Below are 23,156 nucleotides of genomic sequence, written 5' to 3'. Positions count from 1 at the left end.
TGTTTGTGCATGTTAAAAGTCACAACCCCAGAGATCAGAGAGGGTGGGGAATCTTCCAACTTCCTCAGACAGATGGGGGTTGTAGGAGGAGATTGTAGGGAAGGAGGAAGAGCTGTAAGTGCCGACATCAGCTGCTCAAACATCTGAACACAGACCACTATGTCCGGGGCAAAGTCTTCTCCTGCTCTCCAAGGACGAAAGACTGAATAGTCCAGAGCAGTCTTCAGACTCAAGACTGAAATACAGGAACAAGCTTTGGTGAGAAGTGGATAAAAGGTAAACACTCCCAGGTACACCATCAGTATCCCAGGCAGTACCTGAGTGGCCAGCCCAGCTCCAAACCCTTTGGTGAACAGGGAAGCATCTCTCCAGACATTTCCCCAAGTAAGGAGATGAAGGAGCAACACAGATAATGCACTTGCAGATAATGTGAGACCCAGGATAGTGCAGTACTAGAGCAGTCTGGTCTTGGCAACTCCTCCATTTCAATACAAAGAAAAGGAAGGAAGCTGGGAAACATATCCAGAGGAATCTCCTGGGAATATGTGGCCAACAGAGCCAGCACACACACTGGACCCGCCTGTGTAGTACCTTTGCCCCGCTTAGGTTAAGAAAATAATAGAATTCCTATGCCAAAGTCAAATGCCTGGTCCTGAGAAGATGTACACGTGATTATTTAGGACCAATCATTTACATCATACAAACACATTTGAATAAGAATGTCCAGAGGAATCTCCTTGAAAGCAGGAAGGCTGTCAAAAGAAAGAGCTTTCAAGGAGCAGGGCCACGGCGATTTGCTGGGCAAGTAGTGCAAGTTGACAGCACAGTCCCATCCCTGGGCACAGCTCATCTGACACCATGGCGCTGAAATAAAGCACCTGGAGTCACTCCTCACAATTGCACACTGCCACACAAACAGCAGCCTGGCCCATGCATTTTACAGCCATTATACAGATGTCTGTGACAGCCCTTACTCAAAGAGACCCAACCAGCCCCAAGCAGCATGCTGAGAAAGCTCTTTCTCCAGGAAAGCAGCTTTTTGCTGGTGTCCAAATCAAGAAAGATCACAAGAAAAGGAACCATCTAAAACAAACAACTGGTCCAAATATAGGCACTTGATTAGTTCAACCTCTTTCAGTCTGTTCATGTTTAGCTAGAAAGGATGATGACAGAAGTTAGCAAGAGGTATGTTAAAAAAAAATTAGATTCCCCTCCAAACCCAAGAGGCTTTCATTAATACAGGTCTCAGTCTAGCTCGTTAGAAGAAAAATTATCAATTTACCTAACATCTGGATAGGGCCCAGAAGAAGTGAGAGCAGCATTGTTCTTGTTAGCCATAGGAACTGACAGCAAACCACCCAGTGCAATGAATGACATCTAAAGCACTGCCATCCCTATGGGACCAAAAGGCCCAGCAAACTGGACAATCTGGTTCTATTTTCACCCTGAGACTGATGGCAGTGTGCCCTGGGCACTGGACAGTGGGTCTTTAATTGGAGAAAATAAATGCTCCAAATAAATATGTCAACTAAATAAATGATGCATTTTTGCAAACAAGTAACAAACCCAGAAACTGCCTATGAAGCTGTGTGACCTCAGGACATTCCCCCTCCCCCTCCAAGCTTGTGCTCCCCTCAGTTCTTGTCAGCAGCAGAGGGGCTTCAAGTTTTTCAAGCACCAGGAGATCAACACTCATGTTACAACCTGGACGGGCTGTCAGCAGCACAGACCAAAACCTAAGTCTATCCCTGTCCTGGTGGCTCCAGGCCACTGGAATCACATCCACTGAGCAAGGATTAGCAAAGGATTGCTAGATGGGTCTGGTCTAGTTTGAATATGCAGCACTCGTGCACAAGGAACCAGGGGCTTTCACTGCACAGGACTCAGGTTTCCCGGTACCTATGGGGAGGAAAATATCCCTGCAAAATCTTTTCCCTAGCTCCAAGACTGTCACTTGCAGTGGTCCCCCCCACTCTTCAACCTGGTCACCAGGCAGGAGATTCTCTACCATCTTTTGCAGGCTGAACTGAATAAAACACATCTGTGGCTGTCCTGGGGAACAGAAGTACCATGGCCTGTAAGTATGTCTATTTATGAGAGTCACCATTCACTTGAGCATTCACTTATTTGATAAATAAGCTTTTATGCTCAGTACGGCTTCTTGCTCTTGCCAGAGCCAAACTTGCTCACTGAGGACAGTGTTGCTTTAGCAGAGAGCTCAGGATTTGGCCCTCCATAAGGTAAGGGAGAAGAGAAATGATGGCAAATTTTGCTGCATTCAAAATCCCATGATCCTTCCAGTTTTTGAATGAGATCTAACTGGCTTCCCAAACACTGAAGCTCTCACTCCTTGGGAAGGAAGCTGGCTTTCAAAAGCCACCCCATCAGCCAAACTACATTCAATCTAGAGAAACTTGAAAATAACTGTGGTATTTTCCAGCCTCCAATGCAGCTCTGGTACTCTGTCCTCCCAGAAGCAGAGGTGAGAGTGCATAACTTCTGCCTGCTCCCAAAATGCAGATCCCGTTTGGGCAGAAGAGCAAGTGACATCAGGTAGCACACTCTCCTCCACCAGCTAAGCAAGTCTAAGTCTGTCTTAGACCACCACCACAGTCAGCAGTGGCCACTCCGCACCATTTTCAGAGAGCTTTCACCACCCCAGGCTCAGATTTCCATCCAGCCCTGCTTCACCACCCTGCAGGGTAAATGGGGCCTGGAGATGAACGGGATGCAAATTGGAGGTGAGGTGACATGGCTGCATTTCTGCTGTTGAAGCCAGCTCTCTCCAAGGCAGCAAGAAGCGCACAGCTCGGCGGTGATAAACGGCCTTGCTTTAGTTATCACTTCCCTTAAGTTAAGGAGAGCAGCCTAGTGATGGATGGGCTGGAATTCGGTTATCAGGGAAGGCTGTCAGCCAGAGTTGCCTATCTCCACACACATTTAGCAGGGCGTCATTATGCGATGGCATGGAGTTAAAATATGACCAAGGGTACTGAAAGAAAAAGAACAGGATTAAAAAAAAAAAAAAAGGCAAATTGAGCAACAATAAAGGAGCATGAGGCAAGAACGTTATCATTCTAGTGACACCTTTTATCTCAGTCTGGTTAGCTAAAGCAGGGCACAAATTGGTCCTTCCTCCACTATTGTATCCTCTTGTACAAACAGAGGCAGATAAAATGTGTCACCAGTGCGATAGCATATCAATTTAACCCTAATTATCTAGAGGGTCAAACGAAGAAATAGGGGTTTCTCATTTCAACAGGTCCCTCCATCTCTGCTCAGAGCCAACACATTAATATGGAAGGGGGAGGGGCAGCCATAATTGATTTCCGTCACTCAGGTGGTTCTGGCGTATAAAAAATTAATGCTTGATTCTCCCAACTAATCAGAGCTGGTTAGCGTCCATCTGCTTCTGGGTTCAGGATGTCAGGAGACAAAGAAATTGGGCCACTTGCTACACACAGGGTGTATTGATATCAAGGCAGTTAAAAGAACAAGTTCCTCTATGGGAAGATAAAGGGACATTAAATCTTGGGGTTTACAACCTGATCTTAACCTCCCGAAAAATCCATTCCCGACCTTGTGTTGCAAGAGATGCAGAACATTTTAATTGTGTCCTGGCCAATACCTGTGCATTGGGCAGCAAAGGCCTGCACTGGCAGACTCCTGCCCTGGAAATTCTTCACTGAAGAAGGAAGCTGCTTGGATGCTGAAGCACACCACAGCACCACGGTGAAAGAGAGCAGCTGTCAAACCAGCTCAGCTGGGCCCCTTCGTTCAAAGCAAGGCTGGTCAATGCTCTGGATCACACAGCCCAGAGGTGGTATTCTGTTTTGATGTAGAGTGGCATGTCTGCCTAGCCAAAAGGAAAGTTTTGCTCTTGCTTTCCACCACATAAGCCCTTGCTAGGTGACTGCCCCCCAATCTCACCAAGCACACACAGTGCCATCTCTCTCTGCCCCCCTATGCAGGACAAACCACACCTGCACTTAAAATTCACAAGCAGTAGCTGTGGAAAGACAGTACATCCGGAGAGGGTCTGAAAAGCCCTGGGCTTTCACAGAAACCCTGAGACAGGTCCCATCTCCCTCCCTCTTTGCTTTCCTTCCACCCTCTCAGTTCTCTCAACCACCCCCAGACTTGTCACAGTGCAACAAGCCTATGAGCCACACATCACCTTTAAATATCAGCATGCATGAAGCAGGGACATGAGAGCAGGGAAGTGGGAACAGACAGAGCAAGCCTCCATCGCCTGTCAGGTAACACTAATGAATTTCAACACCAGCAGCCATTGCCTCAGACGGGCTGGTGAGAGGAGACAGAGTTACAGGAAGAAGCCTTTGCAGGAGCAGCCTGCCTTTTTTCAAAGCCCCCTCTGTTAATAAATGTCATTGTCGAGAAGGCTGCAGCAGTCCTCAAGCCAGGATGGCGTGGGCTGGGGGAGAGACAGGCAACTGACAGTGCTCAGGATGCTTGGGCAGCACAGCCTTTTCTTCTGCTGCTTTCCCAGACAAGAGCCAGGAAAAGGAAGAAGACAGGTCATTGCTACTGGCATAAAGCTCTCTTCCATTAAGGCCCCAGTACCCAAATAACAAACCTTCACAAGGAGCCACAAGTGCAACCCCAACAATCCTCCAGTCCTGTTCACTGGGATGGATGGAGGCTCTACAGCAACCCGTCCTGGAATGGGCAGAGGGATGCAGAGACATCCAGACACACTGCCTGCCTTCCTGACAGCAGCAAAGGGTTACTGAGCAGTCCCTTTGCTAACACAAATGCATTCCCGAGGCAGCACAGGGAGAAGCATCCAGCACACAGGGCACTGTATGGCAACCGCACCGATGCACAACATGAAGGTCAATGCAAGTCTTCTTTACAAATGTCAGCCTGTCATCTCTGGATATTAATGAGGGCTGACCAGCAGCTAAAATGCATCCATGCTCCATTAGTAATAAGAGAGACATGATGCAGGAGAAGAGCACACACCATGGCACTTGGAGGCACCAGTGGGTCTGCAGGGCCCAAGGAGGAGTGGCGATGCACAACGTAACTTGGGCCACTCCAGATACCCAGGAAGGAAAGTAGTTGCCACAAAAACCCCTTCACTGGAGTGTGCGTTCTTTGCCCATCAATCTTTAATTGGATTAGTGTAATGAGGCCAAAAACACAGGCTAAGCAGCAAGGCTAATACCTGGCACTTTCAGATCTTCTTTCTTTTTCTATAATGCCAATTCTGGACAGACCCGCGTTCCCTCTCTACCAGAAAAATTCCTGCCTAGGAAGCCTAAAGGGCAAGCTGCAAGCCTTAACAATCAGGACTCATAGCAGCACTGGTTGAAATATCCAAACACCCATCACATGGTAACAGTGTGATCCCCATTCTCTAAATTTTTGCTGGGTACTAAGAAATTTGAGAGACCCTCAAGACTCTTCCTTTCCAAGCCACTAGCCAGTAAATGGAAAAGGGTGTTAGCCTTTTGCAGCCAGGCCAATATATACACTAGGGACATAATTCTGCCACAAAAAGCACAGAGGGCAAGTGACTCGCTCGTCCTGCAAAGCACTGTGTGCCTTCCACTGCCATCAACCTTAATGAAACATGAATGCATTTAACACCAAGTGAGATCTGGCCCTTTTATGGGTATCTGTCTGTGCATCAGCAAGATGCTGGCAGAGATGCTATCTCAACATTAAAAGCAAGGCTGTAACACAGCAGGTATTCAGCCTCCAACAGAAGATGTTCATCAACAATTGCACACACATGATGCTACAATAAATCTATGTGCTACTTCTTAACAGCTTCTCTTAAAAAGATTCATAGCTGTATTTACTGGGCCTGATTCTGCTGCTAGGCATATGGGAGTAAATCTAGAGTTACTCTACCTGGAGTTTGTAAACAGCCAGGAATAGTAAGATCAGAACTGAGCTTCTTGATTTTTAAATAAGTACTTAATAACCATGCAGGAAACCAGAGCTTCCTGGCTCCGTGGTTCAGCTGAGATTAGAAGTGCAGCAGGCGGAAGATTTGCACTACTCCAGATTGGTGGAGGGGTAGAGCAAATGCTCTCACCGTCCCTTCCAGACATGGAGAACAACTAGGTGAACTTCCCTTTGACATCGGCAATGCATGACACTGCTCCCAAGAAAAAAGAAACTGCAAAGTCGCCAAGGCTGAGGTCACCTCCCCAGCCTTGGGAACCTGACCCTATGAAAAACCCCTAAAAACAGATTTTTACACATAAACTTGGTGTGAGAGTCTGTCTGCTTACTAAACGTGACATTATACAGCATCCAATGAAAAGGAGCATACAAAATTGAATACTGTGTTCTCAGTGAAAGTCATGCATCATGACCACAGGCTGCAGCAGGTGAAGGTCCAATTTGTTATCAGGAAAAACTCCTCACCGTTCATGTAAAAAAGCACTGGAACAGATTGGTGGCAAAATCTCCTCCCCTGGAGACATTCAAACTCATCTGGAGAAGACCCGGAGCAACTCAATCTAAGTTTGAAGTTAGCTCTGCTTTGAACAGGTGGTTGGATTAGAGATCTCTTATTTAAAATATTCTTTGAATTATGCTCCAGCAGAGCCTTATTACATAGAGCATGTGTCCTTTCTCTGTCTATACGGTCTCTTAATAAGTCATTCATACAGACACTAATTTAGTAATGGCCCGCTTCTCTGCATACTAGCTGCTTTAAGAGGGAGCATTCACACTCCTGCTGCAGAACACTGTAATTAGGCACTGAGTAAGAGAATACATCTAATGAAATGGATGTACCCACAACACATTGTGTCTAAGCCCCCTCAAAACCAAAACGTGCACAAAAACTAAGCTAAAATTAAATATAACTCTCCTTTCACTGTACAATTCCCACTGCAGAAGTATTTCTCCCCAGGAAACCTGAACACACAAGACCCAGAGCTAAGATGCTCCTCTAAACTAAGAAATGTACTGTGCCAGGCTTTTCTTAGATCTGCTCTCCGACAGACAGGAAGAAAACCTCCCTCTTACAAGCCTTGCCTGTCTGGACCATTTAGCATATAAACTCTTCAGGACAAGGGCTTCTCTGCTATGAGTCATAAACTGTTTAGTGCCTAATGGTAAAGCCTATAGACGCTTAACATAATGCAATCACGTCACTTAAAGGCCATTAGTCTCCAGTCTAAACAGCACTTTCCCAGTCACAGAGGGGACCTGCCAACCCAAGAAGGCAGGATAAGGGACGTGGGTGGTCAGTCAGGTCACTGGACTCTCAGACACCTGATGCGAAGCCCCAAGCAGGACAGAGCCTGGCCAGAAAGCACGGGGGAAAGCCAGGGCAGCTCTAGCAATCAAAAGTTTTGTCTTTTGGGCTTTCTTGAACCACTCAAATCAGCTGAAAACCCCTGTCTGACAGGTCTGTCTCCACCTTCAGCCATGGTTGTACCACTTGCAAGGGGAAGAACCCCTCATCCACAGAGGGAGTCTCCAGCCTTCTGCATCACCGCTCCTTCCACTCCCTGAAGCAGATCATTTATCTACAAGAAAAGATGCTGTTCTGTTTTGTGACCCTGTTTGAACCCCTCTTCTTTCCTGGCATCATCTCTGTCTTCCTCTGGCACCATATCACCCAATTTTACTCTCTCAACTGACTTCTGAGATTGCTTCTTCTTTCCACTCCCCATTAAAGGAAAGAGAGAAATCCTAATAGGAGCCTTTCTGAAATGGGGTAAACCACCTTCCTGTGCCCTATGATGATACACAGCCCAAAATTGCACACACAACAGCTTCATGGGCTCTCATGCTGTCAGTACTGGGGAGACTGGCACGTTGGGTAGCATGGTCTGAGCACAGATTTCTGTGCAAATTACACATGCACAGGGGAAAACAACTTTGTCTTTTCCTTGTGGGGAAGAGACTGCTCCCACCTCCAAGCACAAGCTGCCATTAGTATTTGCTTCGCCGGAGAGAAGCAGCAGCGAATCCTCCAGAGCAAAGGACAAGTGCAGCAATTAGGATGCAGGGGCTGCGGGAGCTGTTTAACAGCACGACCCAGAGGTCAGTGCTGCCGACTCCCAGCCCTGCATAAATATTGTATGAGCTGGGGAGAGGGGCTGTTACGGCCACCCTCAGCGCCAGCCCTCCCCCATCCATCGCCACTCTGCATCCAGCTAGATACGCCAGCAACATTATTTACAGATGTGACAGTCAGGAAAATCACTTTAGTAACTAAGGGAATGGGAATGAAGGCTGCACAGTAGAGCAGGCGCCTGGGAGCAGGCTCCCACCCGCACCTTCTGCCTCTCCTTACAGCCCTGCCAAACGGCACAGCCTGTTCTCAAAGTGGTGCATGAAATACCACCAGGAACAACGAGGGGAGGGGACACTGTGAGCTCCCTCTCAAAGCTAGCCCATGGGTTTGATTATCAATGCTGCTGAAGGACACTTCAGCCAGCAGCTGCCTACCAGTTTCCTATCAGTATCTCTGCTTGACTTGCCCTTTGGAGGGAGCTTTATATCAATATAACGAGAGGCTTTAGAGGTAGCTTCCCTCAGACTCTGTGCAGACCTGCAGTCCCCACTCCAACACAGCCACAGGGGCTCATCCCTGCAGAAACTCCCCCAGCTGATCTGTTTGGTACCAGCCACCTTCCTCACACGTGACCTGTTCACTCCTCATTCCCTGAAGGACTGTCTTCACCTGCAGCTTCAGTCACACTGATTGGCACCATCTCTACTCCATCCTGGAACATGCTCATTCTTCTGTCCACTTTTTTTGCTGGACATGCCAGGTAACTGCATGTTTGCTGTGATGCTCTGCACAAATACAAACCTATCTCAGATTCACCGAGACTGAAGGCTCCTGAGGACAAGGACATGGGCCATTCTCCAACTGTACCAGCAGCCCATGAATTCCTAGGGGCACACTGCTAATAAACATTACAGCCCAGGGCAACACATGAGAGCTGCAAGATGGAAAACACAGCTTGGATGCGCTTCTGCCCATGATACCTTTCCAGAATTTTTTTCATTGTTCTGTGTCTGGTGGCTGAATCCAGGGAAGGCAGAAGCTCTGTCTTACCATTAGCAGCTTTTCTAAACTCACTGTGCAGTTAATAGGCTTAATTATTGATGGCAAAGGCAGGGAAGGGAGGAAAGAAAGAGCCAACGAGGAAGGAATGATGTGGGGGTGGCAGGCGCCAAAGGTCTCCGAAGATCTTCCCTCAGCCTAGAGCAGAGAGAGAGCCCCTAGCCGCTCTGCTGCTCCCACGGCCCTGCTCTAATGCTCCCTGACATGCCTCTGAAGACAGCGAGCTGTTTGCAGTCACCACCGTGATTTGTTAGTAATTATTTTCACGGTGTCACATTGCTGTCACTCTCTTAACAAAGAGACAGGCAGCCCGAGGCTGCCTGCAAGAAAGAACCAACAGAGAAAAGGAATTGTCAGGCACCCAGGGATCCTCTTTGCTTCCTGGGTTTCACAACCAGAGTCCTTACCAGCTTCTGAAGCAACTTCTGAGGAGAAGTGGCAAGTCAGAATCATCACCCATCCTGGTCACAACAAGAGGAATTAATTACTTAGCCCCTTCTCAATTTCACCTTACCTGTAAATCCAGTGCAAGACTCAGGTGCTTAGAGCCCCTTAAGCCAGCAATTTGCTTCAGGCCTCCAGCAAACACAAAACAACTTTGGCAATTGATGACTTTTAGTGCTCTCCTTGCAAGTCCCAATTTCTTTTCATATGGTCTTGCCATTAGAAGTGCTTCCCAAACACAGCAATCCTGATGACAAACCTCTGCCTAAGTCTATAACCCTCACACATTAACCCTCTGGACTGTTCACACGTGTTCTTCCTACACCAGACTCATTAATTCCAACACACTGCTGTGCTCCACATGGCAGTAACATTTCACTTGGCATTTCACAATGCCAGGGGACCTCAGCAGCTTCCTCACACCTGAAATACAGAGTCTAATGGCTTGCTGCCTCTGTTTTCTCATACACAGCACAGTGACTTGACAAAGAACTTCCCTGCTTGAACCACATCCAGTCCATCCATCCATCCAATCTTTAGCTGACCTGTCAGTCAGTCCAAGGTAATCACTCCTTTCCCAGTAAACATGGTGCTTGCTTGGGCCCCCAAGGAGGAGGCTACTTTGGCACCTGAAGTGTCACACAAAGGATATAGAGATGAAAGACTGAGACACCTGGCCAGACAACCTTTAAAGCACTCTTGAGCTCTGTGAAGAAATAAAGCAGACTTCCTCCAGAGCAATTCCATGACTGAGCTACTCCCAGCGTAAGTGTTCTTCCCCTGCCTGCTTACTGGTGGTGCACAAGGGTCAGTCTCTGCAGCCAGGGGGATGGGGAAACCTGGGTATTAATTCACCCTCTTAGCATAGGGAGAGTTTGGAAATATTAAGCCTCACAGTCTAAGGAAAATCTTCCTGCAATTAACTGCATGGAAGAGTTCTGACTCAGAGGGAAGCTCCTTTTCAGGGGTCTTTTTAATAACCAAGAAATGGCATATACATGCTGTGAAGAATTAGGATCACCACTGGGAAGCTAAATGGTTCATAAAATGTAAAAGTTCTCTTCAGAGCTGGGAGCATTGAGAGCTAGAGGAGAGGTCTTGGCAACCTCCCACCAGCCTACTCCAACCACCTGGTTTGCAGGGACAGACGTGACTCCAGGCAGGGATAAGGAACTGAACTCAGCCGGTGCCCAGGCACCTTGGGCACGCTGGCTGACCGTCAACACTGAGACCTGCTTCAACGTTCAGATGGAAAAACTGAAGAAAGGAAATTAGAGATGACCAAAAGGCACCTATGAAAGAAAAACGAAGGGCATCCCAGGGTGTAGGTGCCAGGCAGAGAGGAGGAGAAACCCTTGCTCCAAGAGAGGCAACCAAGGTAGGATGGAGTTCTGGGCAGTATGAGCCTCCTGGACACAACCCTACCAGGACATTGCCCTGCTTCCTCTGTCTTATTCCCACAGACTTCTCTATTCTGCTTTCTTCTACTAGCACCTCCATATGCCGCAAGTCACTGCTAACACCTGGTGCACATCAGTGTCTGAGCACATGACACAGCCTTTGGGGTGCCAGGCTGCTGATGGTAGGACTTGGGCCAAACACCAAAAAAGTTTCATTTCATTCTAACATGAAATGGACTCAGCTCAAAAAGTTACTCTGTAGCTCCGGTGTCCTCCCAAGTCCTGCAGGCATCTGGTCATCCATTCCTGAGGATACAGTGTCACTGGACAAGGCACATGAGAATACGCTGGAGGGAAAATACCAGGGATGACCTCAAGATGGCCCAATAGGTCTTTGCCAGCCAGGAGCTTCAGGAGGAAAGTGACTGAACCCATCCAGGAAAATGGCTCCCAACAGGAAACAAACATCCAAACAAAATAAAACATTTTCAAGAAAGCTATAGACTCAGAAAGAAAGAAGAAGGATGCTGCTCCCAGGCTGGCAGTATTCTTCAAGCAGAGCTCTCTAGGCAGAGGAGCCATAAGCACATCTCTCCCAGCCAAGCCACTGAGAGGGCAGCACTGGTGCCAACACACAACTGCTCTGCTTCAGCTGTGAAGTAAGGAGAATTGGGATCCAAAGGAAGACAGCTGACATTTCAGACCCAGCATGAAACTGGCTGTCTAACACTAGAAAAATTAAGCTGTTTTAAGAGAAAACGAATACTTTGTGGAGCTAATCCTGTTTTTCACACATGCCACAAACAACAAAATTCAGACAGCAAACAGCCCTCCAGTGATTGTCCTCTGCAGTCCCAAGCCAACCAGCTTTTCAATTCCCCAAAGCTCAGAATCACCACAATCCTGAACTGCTATTAGGGGGCTCTCATACAGACAGAAGCTAGGGTGTGTTTTTTACCATTATAGATCCACTGATTTTGAAACCATTTTGCCTGAACTCACTAAAACACTGGACACAGAATTCACCCTAGTAATTCCTGGTGCAGAGGGAATTCTGGTTCCCTACTCTTTGAGCAAATGACATTGAGACCATTGATTTACATCCAGTTCAATTTGACTGTTTTCAAACAGCTTGAGTTAAGTTACCCAGGGGTAGAAAATCTACCTTCTCCCCTTATTATTCTATCCCAAAGGTTCAGTGCTGGAAATAAAGCACATGATGCAATGCTTGTCTCATTCTCCCCTACACTGCAAATTTATTTGTAAGTTTCTCCAGCATCTTTTATGCTACTTTCGACTTCTTTGGTCTTAATTCCCAGGTAGCAGAGTCCTGCTCCCCAGAGTGCACTGGGCACCACAGCTCAATAAATCTGTAGCCACTACAGCCCTGACTATGACAAATGTCTTTGCTATGATGTGCCACATAAGGAATAGACCTGAAGGTGACAGTCCATTGCATGATGATCCCTATGCAAAGATTTCATGTCCAAAGTTTAGCCTAAAGGCATTTCCCAGACATCTAGGACACTGTAACTTGCAGAAGTCCAAGAACCAATTACTTCAAATAAAGACAAGAACAGGAGTCAGCCAGGGTAACTGGTACATAAGGATAACAAAAGTCAAGTCTGGTATATTCATTTTAAGAAAGAGTGTACAGAGGGGGAATCTTAAAATCCAAATTTTTTTTTTTTTTGCATAAGTGATATCATTTTCTTTAAAAACAAAAAGCTGGACTGCAGGGTCATAGAAGTGAATGGGGTCAGTGCTATTCCCTGTAAGTGCTCACAAGGCTCCCTTGCTTAGCTCTGGCAAAGCACTTTAGGATGTAATTACATGAACAACTCCATCAGCAAATCTGACTGAAAAGGTTCCTGACCCTGGATACTCAGTCCCATCCCTTCACTGTAGTTCACACCACACTCTTTGTTCAGTCAATGTAACTGTGTGAAGAGATACAGCATAGGCTTGTTCAGCAAAATAATCCCCACTAAAAAAACCACCACCAAGCTAATCCAAAGATCTTATTTGGAAAGGAATTGTTGTATTAGCTTTAAATGCAGATGACTACATTATCTTTCAATTACCAGATCTTTCTTGTTACTCCCAACTCTGAACATACCTCTTGCCCTGCTGCCACACAGCCAGCCCACTCTAAGCCTTCTCCTGCCTTTCCTCATGACTACCCAAGCGTTCCCACTCACTCCAGTCAGTGGCCATCTGCAATTTCTCTCTGAGGCAGAGGCTACCAACCCCCTCCTGGTTCTGCGATAAAGAACAGCACGTACAGAGGACACTAACACCAACAATTCTTTTCCATTCATGACCTAATTCTGATCTCATAAACATCTAGGACAGAAGTCTGGAAAGAGCAACCCACATTTGGAGCTGGTCTGAGAAGACAAGCATGCTCCCAGCCTGTGTAACCTGCAAGGAAAGAATTAAAACAGTAAGACAAAATTAAGCAATGGTATCATTTACTGCTTAGAATTTACTAATATCCAACCTAGGAAGAGCACCAAGGGCTATAAACATTTTGAGACACTTCACTATGTTTTATCACTATATTAGAGAGTACTTGCCTCTTAACACTTATTTAAGAAAATAAAAAACTTCTGAGCAGTAGTTTCCCGTGAAGACATAAATTAGCATGTTCTGATCAGCTACGGTAAGCGCAGTACAAGCATCTTCATGTCAGAGTTATACAGATCAAAGCCTGCATGTACTTTTAGCTATGTTCAGTGCATTTACAGAACAACCCAAATCTGGAAGGAGAAGGATTAACTGATGCTTCTGACATTATGGTACAGGTCTGAGATTTGGGACATAAGACTTCAGGACCCTGCCTCTGCCTGCCTGCACAGCCACAGGCATCTCACTTAACCTCACTGTATTTCAACTCTTTATCTATGAACACATGGTAAAAATGCCTCCTTCATTGCCAAGATTAATTCACATTGTGTTTAAGAGCCCACAAACTGGTTCCACACACAGGGGAAAGCAATTTGACATTTCAGCAGAGATAAACTGCACTAAAGAGCTTATATTACAAGGGCTCAACTCTGGCAGATACTAAGTACCCGCTTTTCCACTAAGCCCATCTCCTGCAGTCAGCAGCTCCCTCAGCCCCCTCAGAGGCACGTTACCCTCACCACCCAATGCCACATCAATGCTATTTGCTTAATGACTAGCGTCAGTTCCAACCTAGGTGTACAATGAGGTCCAAGCACTAAAGCAGATGACATCAGGTATCTGAATCCATCCCTGGAGCTGTTAAACTTGGACTATAGCTCCTTGCAACAGGCTAAAGGAATCCTCCCACTGAACATGCAGAGGCCTAAGGACCGTGTGTCTAACGAGGCTCTATCCCCACTCATATTTTAGCTTGGCAGGTCTGGTGCTCCTTTCATCTTTTGCTTCAGGTAGCTCTCTTTAATTAATAACATTTCTGAGTCGACACAGGGAACTTTCCACCCAGAATGAATGGCCCTCTCTCATTAGAACCACGACTTGTCATGATGTATTCAAGAGCAGAAGTGTGATTCATTCCCTTGTCTGGGAATGAGGGGTGTTGCTGGGGGGTGGGGGGGAGCAGAGTCTCTGTAATGAGTGACTGATATTTGCTGAAGTTGATATGCGACTCTGTCGGCTTGAACTGCCTTGTCAGGACAAGCCTTCAAGAAAGGTGATGTTCCTACTCAAGAGGTTTTCCTCATTAAAGAAATTGCATCTTAACAAGAGGGAAGGGGAGGGCTGGCAGGAGAGCTGCTGTCTCCCTGACTCCAGCCTGATTCACACATACCAAGAACTGAAAGCAGGTTAATCCAAGCACAGCCAGTAGAGGATTAGCGCTCCATTTAGGAGCCCTCTCACACAATGGACTCTCTCCAGCAGCAACCAAATCCTTCCAACAGGTGCACCTTCTGATGGTGCACCACACCCATGGTAAAGCCTTTGGTAGCATGGCTGAGGACCTTGACTCATGTTAAACCTCCATAAGCCCTTCAAAGACACTTGGTGTTGTGGGCACCCAGCTCCTTGTGACTAGTGCTCCCCGTTGTCTGAGGGAAGACAGACAAACAGCTCTGTGGCCCTCCAAGGAAGCTCCAGTGTTCAAGAGCAATCAAGTCTGTAGCCACACAGTGCCTCATTTCCTGAAGATCCCTGAGCCAAGCAGAGGCTTTACTGATCCTTTAGCAGCTGAGTTCACATCTTGAATCCTGCAGACTCAGTAGTGCCAGACACTGTCAGCAGAGAGCAGTACCCTGACAATCGCTATTCCTCTGGTGCTTTTGGCTGAGCTGGGAGTGCTACACACATTGCAACTCCTGGCTTAGGCAGGGCTATTTCCCCACCTTATCCCTATATCCAACACTGAAAAGCTTGAAGATTCCTCCTTGTTACAGCCACTTCCCTGCATCCAGCTTGCTCATCCCATTCCTCCCTGGAGCCTACCAGTGGTACCTACTGGAAGCCCTCACAGTAGACAGGTCAGTTCAGAAGGCACCATGCCTCAGCTCTAGAACAGCACATGCAGACAGAAGCCGAACTAAATACCCAGGTCACTGCTGGAGAAGCCAGGAACAAAGATGCATAGTTTACCAGCCAAGCTAAGGACAATGGAGGACAGGAATTCCAAACCACTCAAGACATGGATAAGAGGACTGCAGCTATGCAAGCAGCTGTCATTACTAAGGAAGCTGAGAAAAGAAAGAGCAGAGTTAGGAGTGGACCTATCACAAGCGGTGGCTCCTTAAGCCAGGAAGCGTTGCACTCACCTCAGTGTCCTCAATTCCTCTGGAACCCAGCCAGGATTCTACCATGCAATGCTTCCAACAACACTCCTCCAAATGTGGACAAACAGCACCACCTCCCTTCCTACTGCCCCAATGCCTTTTGTGACCAGCGTGTGGTCTCAATATGGTAGCAAAGGGCATCAGCTACACCGCAGGTCTTGTAGGGAAGCACGGGGTGATTCCCTGGAATACCTCATGGATGTTCCATGTCTCTGAGGCTCTGTCTCCCTATCTGAGCAGCCTTGTTTCAGCTCTCTGCTTTCTCTCTTTAAAAAGAGATGCTCAGTTCTGCTTTGCTAAACCCTATTTGGCAATGTGTCTAAACACATGCAAACTTAATTAGTTCAGGAGGGAGACTCGGCATTTGTGGTGACGGATAAAAGTAATGGGAAATGAGAGAAGTCAGAGCTGGCAGGGAGTCCTCACTCAAGCCTTATCCACTGGCACGGTGCTAATCAGATGTGACGCTACACGCTGCAGCACCCAATCGGCGATGGAGCAGCGTGATGCGCTACTCACCAGGCGGCTGCAGCTAGACTCCTGCTATCCACGTACTTGGAAACACAGAATGTATTTCTGCTTTGCCCTGGAGATGCTTCAGGATTGAATTCTGAAGTTAATGGTTTAAAAAAAAAAAAATTAAAAGGAAGAGGGAGAAATGAACCACTCGCAACAACCACATGGCCAGGAGTGGAGTCTTCTCTTCCAGCTAACTAGTGCGGGACAATCCATGTGAGAGACCACTGCAAATGGTGAATAGTGTATCTCCACTCCAGAACAGCATGTCGCCCTGAGGCAGCTCACCTCACAACCCCTATGGCACACCAGAAATGGGGCTCATCTTTACCTCAATATGCCCACTGTAGAGCCCTGGAGGGAAAAAAAAAAAAAAAAAAAAAAAAGCCCCCCAACACATCTAGGTTGCTCTTTCCATACAGACATCAAGTTAGGATGTCACTGGGAATCTTGTCAGCCCACTGCAAAAGGAATGAAAAGATGGGCTAGGAGCAAAGATAACTGGTTTCTCACAGCCATCAACAAAGTGGTAAATTGGACTCTCACAACAGCAATACAGGAGTAAAGAACAGAGAAAACAGAATACATGAGAAACAGAAGTTTAGCATAGCAACTGTGCTGGTCTCTAACAGAAGCTTAAACACGACATATAAAGAAAAATAACTCACTCCTAATTTAAGCAACTAACACAGGAACTTGCAATATATATGAGCTCTGGACACAGCCTGAGCAGAGACACAGATTCTGACTCAAAAGTTCAAACACCACCCCTCTGTCTCTGTCTGAAGCCAATTTCTCGTCTCCACTAGTGCTTGTGCTGAGCTTTGGACCCCATGTCTCATGTTTCACTAATCACACCAAGAAAAGGCAAGGAGCTGCCACTCTGCAAAGACCACTCGTCAAGGAAGAACTGGTGCTGATTGCTCCTAGACTATGTGCAGTTTATTTAGGCTTCCAGCTTGAGGAAACCAATGTCACAGTGAAAACCAAGCAACACTACTAATGAGTTGTGGCTGTCAGTTTAGGATGGGATGTGTCAAGCCCATGTTTTACTGGTGTGATAACAACAGGAGTCTTTATCCAGCACCACAGGGAAATGAAAAGCTGACGCAAGATTATACAAATCCAGGGGAATTCAGCTCTATAGGACGCTGATCTGCAAACCCTTTCGAGATTGAACTAATTTAATTTTTGGACATTTGGTTCCAGTCTTATAATAACATTTTTAGGTTGTGGCCTAACTATTTTTCTAATAAAACATGCACATACACTGATACTTGCAGATCCCAGTGCAGGTCCCCACCTGGTACTTGCCAGATATTCACCCAGCTGATGAAGGTAACAATAAGAACACCACTGGAGCATGCCAGACCTGGCTTGTATTCTGTTCCAAAGACTACTCTGTGATTCACATTGAGTTACTGTGCCAAGATGACAGAAAAAGCCTTAAATGCAGGAAGTCAGGTAAGGATCATCACTTGATCATCCATGTATGCAGTCAGAAATATCCATACCTTTGGAAAATCTATTGGATAAAAGGCAAAATGTCACAAAGCCCCAGTTTAAACTTTTCCTGGTGTTCTGAAAGGCTTCACTCACTATAGGGAATATCCTAGGCAGTGGTCTTGCACCATGCCCAGCATCCACCTGTCTTCTGAAACAACTCTCCTCTCCCAGTTATGCATGGCAAACAACAATTTCCCTAAGAAACAATGACTAGGGACAGTTGGAGGCTTGCAAGGACAAAGACACATGCACTACAGGCAAGCACGGAGCAATAAAGCCCAGGAAAATCTCCCTCCCCTCCCATACTCACATCACTTTCAAATCCCAGTCTCCACAGGTCACAAAAATCGACTTGACGCTGGGATCTAAGAGGCCTTCCTTTGCCATCCACTCGTCAACCCTCTGAAAGGAAGGCAAGAAAAGGGGATGAGTTTTGCAGAGACAGGCCGAGCCACAACAGTTAAACTCAGATAAGCTGCCTGCAATCAAGAGAGAAGAAAATTGTGATCTTATCCAACCTCTCCCTCTCTCTCTTCTCTCTTTGCTTGCCATCTCAACAACAGCACGTTTGGACCTTTGAAGATTTCTGATAGGAGACATCAGGCAACCAGAGGAGAGATGATCTTATCAGACACCGCAGCAGCTCTGCTTGTGGAGGGATGAAAGTTGTGCAGCGTTAACGGGACGATACAACTGTGCTGTTACCTGGCATTTCTCCTCTCCCTGTATGAAAGAGGCTCGTAGGGAACATAATTTGTGTCCCCTCCAGTGAGGAGAAAAAACAAGTATATTGAGATGGCATCCCTCCCCTACAGCACTTCTCATGTACTGTAATTCATATAGCACCAGAGGGATTTGGGAAGGGGGAAAAATGTAAGGGCTGGGCACACATACTGTGTGGCAGTAACAAGCAAAGCCAGGTGTCCCCTTCCTCTCATCCAGGCTGGATGCCTCTTTCCTTCTTATAGATCTGAAGAAGTGCTTGTTCAGGGTAGTGAATTTAAAGTGGGTCCACTATTCCTGATCAACTTGGCCCAGGAACAGATGTTTCCTCTTCAGAAATGGGCCATGTTAACCAGGAGGATGCAATCCACCTCAGGGATTAAAGAATTAACCTAGACTAGACGCCCTGCATAGACAGAAGCCCTGCACAGACACTTATTCCAGCTAAAACTAGCAAACTATGTGCCCAAAATCTTGCAGTGGCAGGCAATCAGCTGTTATTATGCAACCTCACTAGCAGCATTTTCAATGCTTGAGCAACAGAAATCCCTCCTCTTTTCCCTTAATGGACACCTTTCACTCCTGAGTAAACCAACATGCCTCAGAAGCTGCCTGACCTGAATCTCATTTTAACTTAGAAACATGCTGCTGTATGAACAACTTTTCCATCCAAATTAAAAAAAAAAAATTCTATGTAAGTGATTCCACACTCTAAGAAGCTTCCATAGAAACAGAACGAACCATTTTCTGGAATACTCCGGTAGTGATCTACATTCACCCATCCAGGCAAAGAGGGCTCTCCTTCCTGGGGGATACAGGCACACACATCCATATGTTTATGGACAAGCAAGACTGCTATATGCCCTCTGGAGAGCTGGGGGTTTGCATGGATGTGAGACATCACCTCCACAGAGCACCATCTTCAGTCTCATGTCACTGCCACAGCCTTTCCTGCCAGGGGTCTTCCTGTGACCGATTGTACAACAGCCCTCTGGGTAAAACTCCCCAGAAAAGCAGCATCCGTCAGTCAGACCCCCTTTGGCTGATGGGATCTTCCAGCCAGCCTCACATGAGCCTGCCCAGAGTTGGGGACAGCAGTGGTAACCTTTCTAAACTCCCTGATATGAGCACCCCTCAAGTGCTGTCTCCAAGGAGGATTTTAATGCCCTTAATTTGATTTCCTCAGATAAGCAATTGTTGCAATTATTCTGATTAGGAACAATTAGGTAACACAGCAGTGGCAGAGACAACACATCAAACACCAACCTGCAGCCCAAGTAGGCTCTGCTTGAGGAGGTTTCCTTCACTATCTGACTACCAATGAAAGCTATTGATGGAGAAATACTTCCAAGCTAATTAAGCCTTAAATGCTCTAGGAATTCCACATTAAGCAGATGGTATTATTAGGGCTGTATCTGCATTCACACATCCTTTAGATTAGATTTTAGAGCTATTTTCTTTCTATACTATATGTATTATTGAGCATTTAAATAGGTAGAAAAATAATTTAATAAAGTGCTGAGGGAGGAGAAAAGAAATGAAAGCAGAATCTCCAGGAGCAGTGGTCTTGAGCAATGTCGTGGCACTTTAAAACTGGCTCAAGAAAGCATCGCCTCTTCTCCTATCTACTGGCAGGAGTTTGGATATCTTGTCAGCACCCTTGACATGAACAGCTGGAGATGACAGATCAATGGTTCAATAATCTCAGCAGTGTGTCACCAGTGTGACAGCAAATGTTATTCTAATGAAGCTGTAATCATAGTCAAATTACGCGGTTCGATTCTCAGCAAGGGGAGGGTACAGGGAAAGAGATGAAGAGGTGACTACAGGACCAGAGGTCAGAGTTTGAGAGCTAAAGGTTGCTCTGCTTACCTCAAGCACTTGCTGGAGGCTCGGCTGCCCATCCACCATGCCTTGAATAATCCCAGTCAGCTGAAACAGAGACAAACGGAAAGCAGTCACCACAGCAGCACTCAGAAGATCATTAGAGAGGTCTACTCTCCTGTCCATCTTTCTGCAACCAAAACATGCTCCTGTGACCCACATGGGTGTTGCTGAGGAACCAGCCACAGCAGAGTGATCCTGGCAGCTCCCCAGCCAGAGGCAAGGGCACAGCTTCATCCCAAACACAGAAATGTAGTAGGGCTCCTACCCACACCACATAACTGCAAATTCCCAGTACGGCAGGGTCCACTTGGGAAGCAGTGTCATGCACCAACCAGCATGATGCCCTTTTTCAACATGCCCTTCAGCAGTTTTGGTGTTGCCTTCATGTACACAGGCAGTGGTAACTACCAAGGTCTCTGGACATTCCTCTGCTATCACAGTGACACCAAAATTTTAGTGTTAGATGAACCAAACAGAGGAGTATTGGTAACTGACACATGGAATGGACCCAGTCATCCTCCCCTGAGCTGGGCAGCCAGCATGTGCACTTTCCCACGGTCCATCACAGCATTCCTCGGCAGCTCAAAACTGTATTTAAAATAATGGAATGAAATCTGAAGAAAAGCACTTTCTTCCAGAATCCTGTCTAGTCTGTTTTCCAGGAGGTGCCTTAGGAAGAGGTCCTGCCAACAGATACTCTTACTAACTGCTCCTAGACTGCTTGGCTGTTCAAAGCTAAACACATGCATTAAAAGATGCAGTCTTGTGCACCTCTGCCTGTGTCTGCCCAGGAGAGCTTGAGGCACATGGAAAACAGATAATTTTTCTGTCTGCCTTCCAACTGACAAAACTGTCTTTTAACATATTGAATATCGGAGTTCAGTAGCTTGCCATCGATGCACCCAAGTAATTAAAAAAATCATTATTAAAACAAGTGCACACTATGGGATTTCACTTCATATGGCACTTTCCTGAAGCGACACATCTCACACGTTTTCATAAAATAAAGGTCAGGCACAACCTAGAAGCAACCACGCCTCTGGAAGCCATAGCATCCAGTTATGAGATACTGATGGCCTCACCACCACCCAGGAATAACTCCTCCACACAGACCAGATCAAGTACAACATAAATCCTCTCACAAACCACAGGGCTCTGCTTTATTAAGTATGTGGCAACTGAAGGAAGGTAAATGGTTTCTATCTCTCAGTTTCTTTGGCTGCTTGGCTTACAGCACTGAACTTGGAGGATAGAAAAAGAAATTGTATTAAACTCCGATTAAACTGTAATTACATTTAATGAATACCAAATACCTGACTCACTGAATAAACTGTAAGTGGAAAGATTATTTTCTCATTGTGACTCCCATGAAATGGCAATACATACCTTTTAGGGAAAGTATTTTAATTTTAAGAATGCAGAGCTCCTCTAGGTGTGTTTCTCAAGTTCATCAAGCCATTATGAAGCGGAATTTTAAGAAAGTGGAGGGACACAGACACTCTCTTGTATTTCAGAAACTGTTTTTATACTAATCTGTATTTTAATTGGGTTAACAGCTGCTACCTACAGACTTCCATACTCTAAGAAGCAAATAGATTTGAGGAATTAACACATGGCTCTTTAGAGCAGTTTTTAAAGCTCACTGGCATGGTTTTTGCCTTTCTTGCCATCTTTCTCTCCATGCATTCTTACAGCAGAGGTGGACAGCTCACGTATTGCAGAGTGCTGGTTCTGCCTTTCAGACAGCAGCTCAACCCAAATCCCTGGAAGTGACTGAAAGGTGTGTTTGGAAAGGAACACATGATCATAGAAGCTTGTTTTGGAAGGGACCTTTAAAGTTCATCCAACCCAACCCCCCTCACAATGAGCAGGGGCATCTTCAACTAGATCAGGTTGCTCACAGCCCCATCCAACCTGAACTTGAATGTGACCTCTCTGGAAACCTGTGCCACTGTTTCACCACCCTCAATGTAAAAATCTTCTTCTGTACACTTAGTTGACTAGTTTAAAGCCATTATTCCTTGTCCTGTCTCAATGGGGCTGAGCTGAAACGTCTATCTTATAGGCCCTCTTAAGTACTAAAAAGTCGCAATAAGGTCTCTTGGGAGCCTTCTCCTCTCCAAGGTGAACAATCTCAAAAGCTCTCCCAGTCTCTCCTCACAGGAGAGGTGTTCCATCCCTCTGCTCATCTTCATAGCCCTCCTCTGAACCTGCTCCATGAGGTCCAAGTCTTTCCTGTACTAAGGATGGCAGGCAACCTTTCACTATCTCAGCCAGTACTGATGCGAATGGTTTCTATCGTTCCAGGCACCCTCAGGACCAGATCTGTGCAGCAGCGCAGCCCTGATGGGTGGAGCACTGCACCCTGATGCCATGGGAGGACAGGGTGTAATGGCCTCATCCAGACATTTCCCATCAAGACGAGGGAGGGATATGAAGGCGGATGCAGAGGTGCCATCAAGAGTCACTGCTTATTCTTGCCCAAAACTCCTTCCGTCCTTCCCTGCCAAGCCAAGCAAAGTACCAGCCTGCCTGTACAGGGACACACCACCAAGTATACACACACAAGATTCACGCTGCAGAAATCCCACGCATGAATACAAAGGAATGTATCTGCTCCATAGGTACATTTCAATACATGTCAGACAGCGCTCAAACTGGACCAGATTTCTACTCTCTCATCCTTTCTGATATTTCTTGTTATCAGTTATATCCATCTGCCTCATCCAACCTACTGCATTAGATCTCTGCAGCATTATCTGGTCTTGCAGCTTTGAAAAAGTATAAAAACATAAAACTGCACAATTGTAAAAT

General features: G+C 46.3%; 1 protein-coding gene across 4 annotated transcripts in view; it reads right to left on the bottom strand.

Moving 5' to 3' along the window:
* The window catches only part of ERI3 (ERI1 exoribonuclease family member 3), a 131,204-nt gene that overhangs the window by 80,854 nt on the left and 27,194 nt on the right, over positions 1-23,156 (bottom strand). For all 4 annotated transcript variants that reach the window (XM_040072790.2, XM_040072792.2, XM_058421738.1 and 1 more), the window contains 2 exons: positions 20,328-20,387; positions 18,043-18,134 (listed from right to left, as the gene is read on the bottom strand). In XM_040072790.2, coding sequence (XP_039928724.1) covers positions 18,043-18,134; positions 20,328-20,387 — 152 coding nt within the window. The remainder of the gene's footprint in view (positions 1-18,042; positions 18,135-20,327; positions 20,388-23,156) is intronic.

The sequence above is a fragment of the Hirundo rustica genome, chromosome 9 (assembly GCF_015227805.2).
Source record: "Hirundo rustica isolate bHirRus1 chromosome 9, bHirRus1.pri.v3, whole genome shotgun sequence".
Taxonomy (NCBI): Eukaryota; Metazoa; Chordata; class Aves; order Passeriformes; family Hirundinidae; genus Hirundo; species Hirundo rustica.
This window is presented reverse-complemented; position numbering and strand designations above follow the sequence as displayed.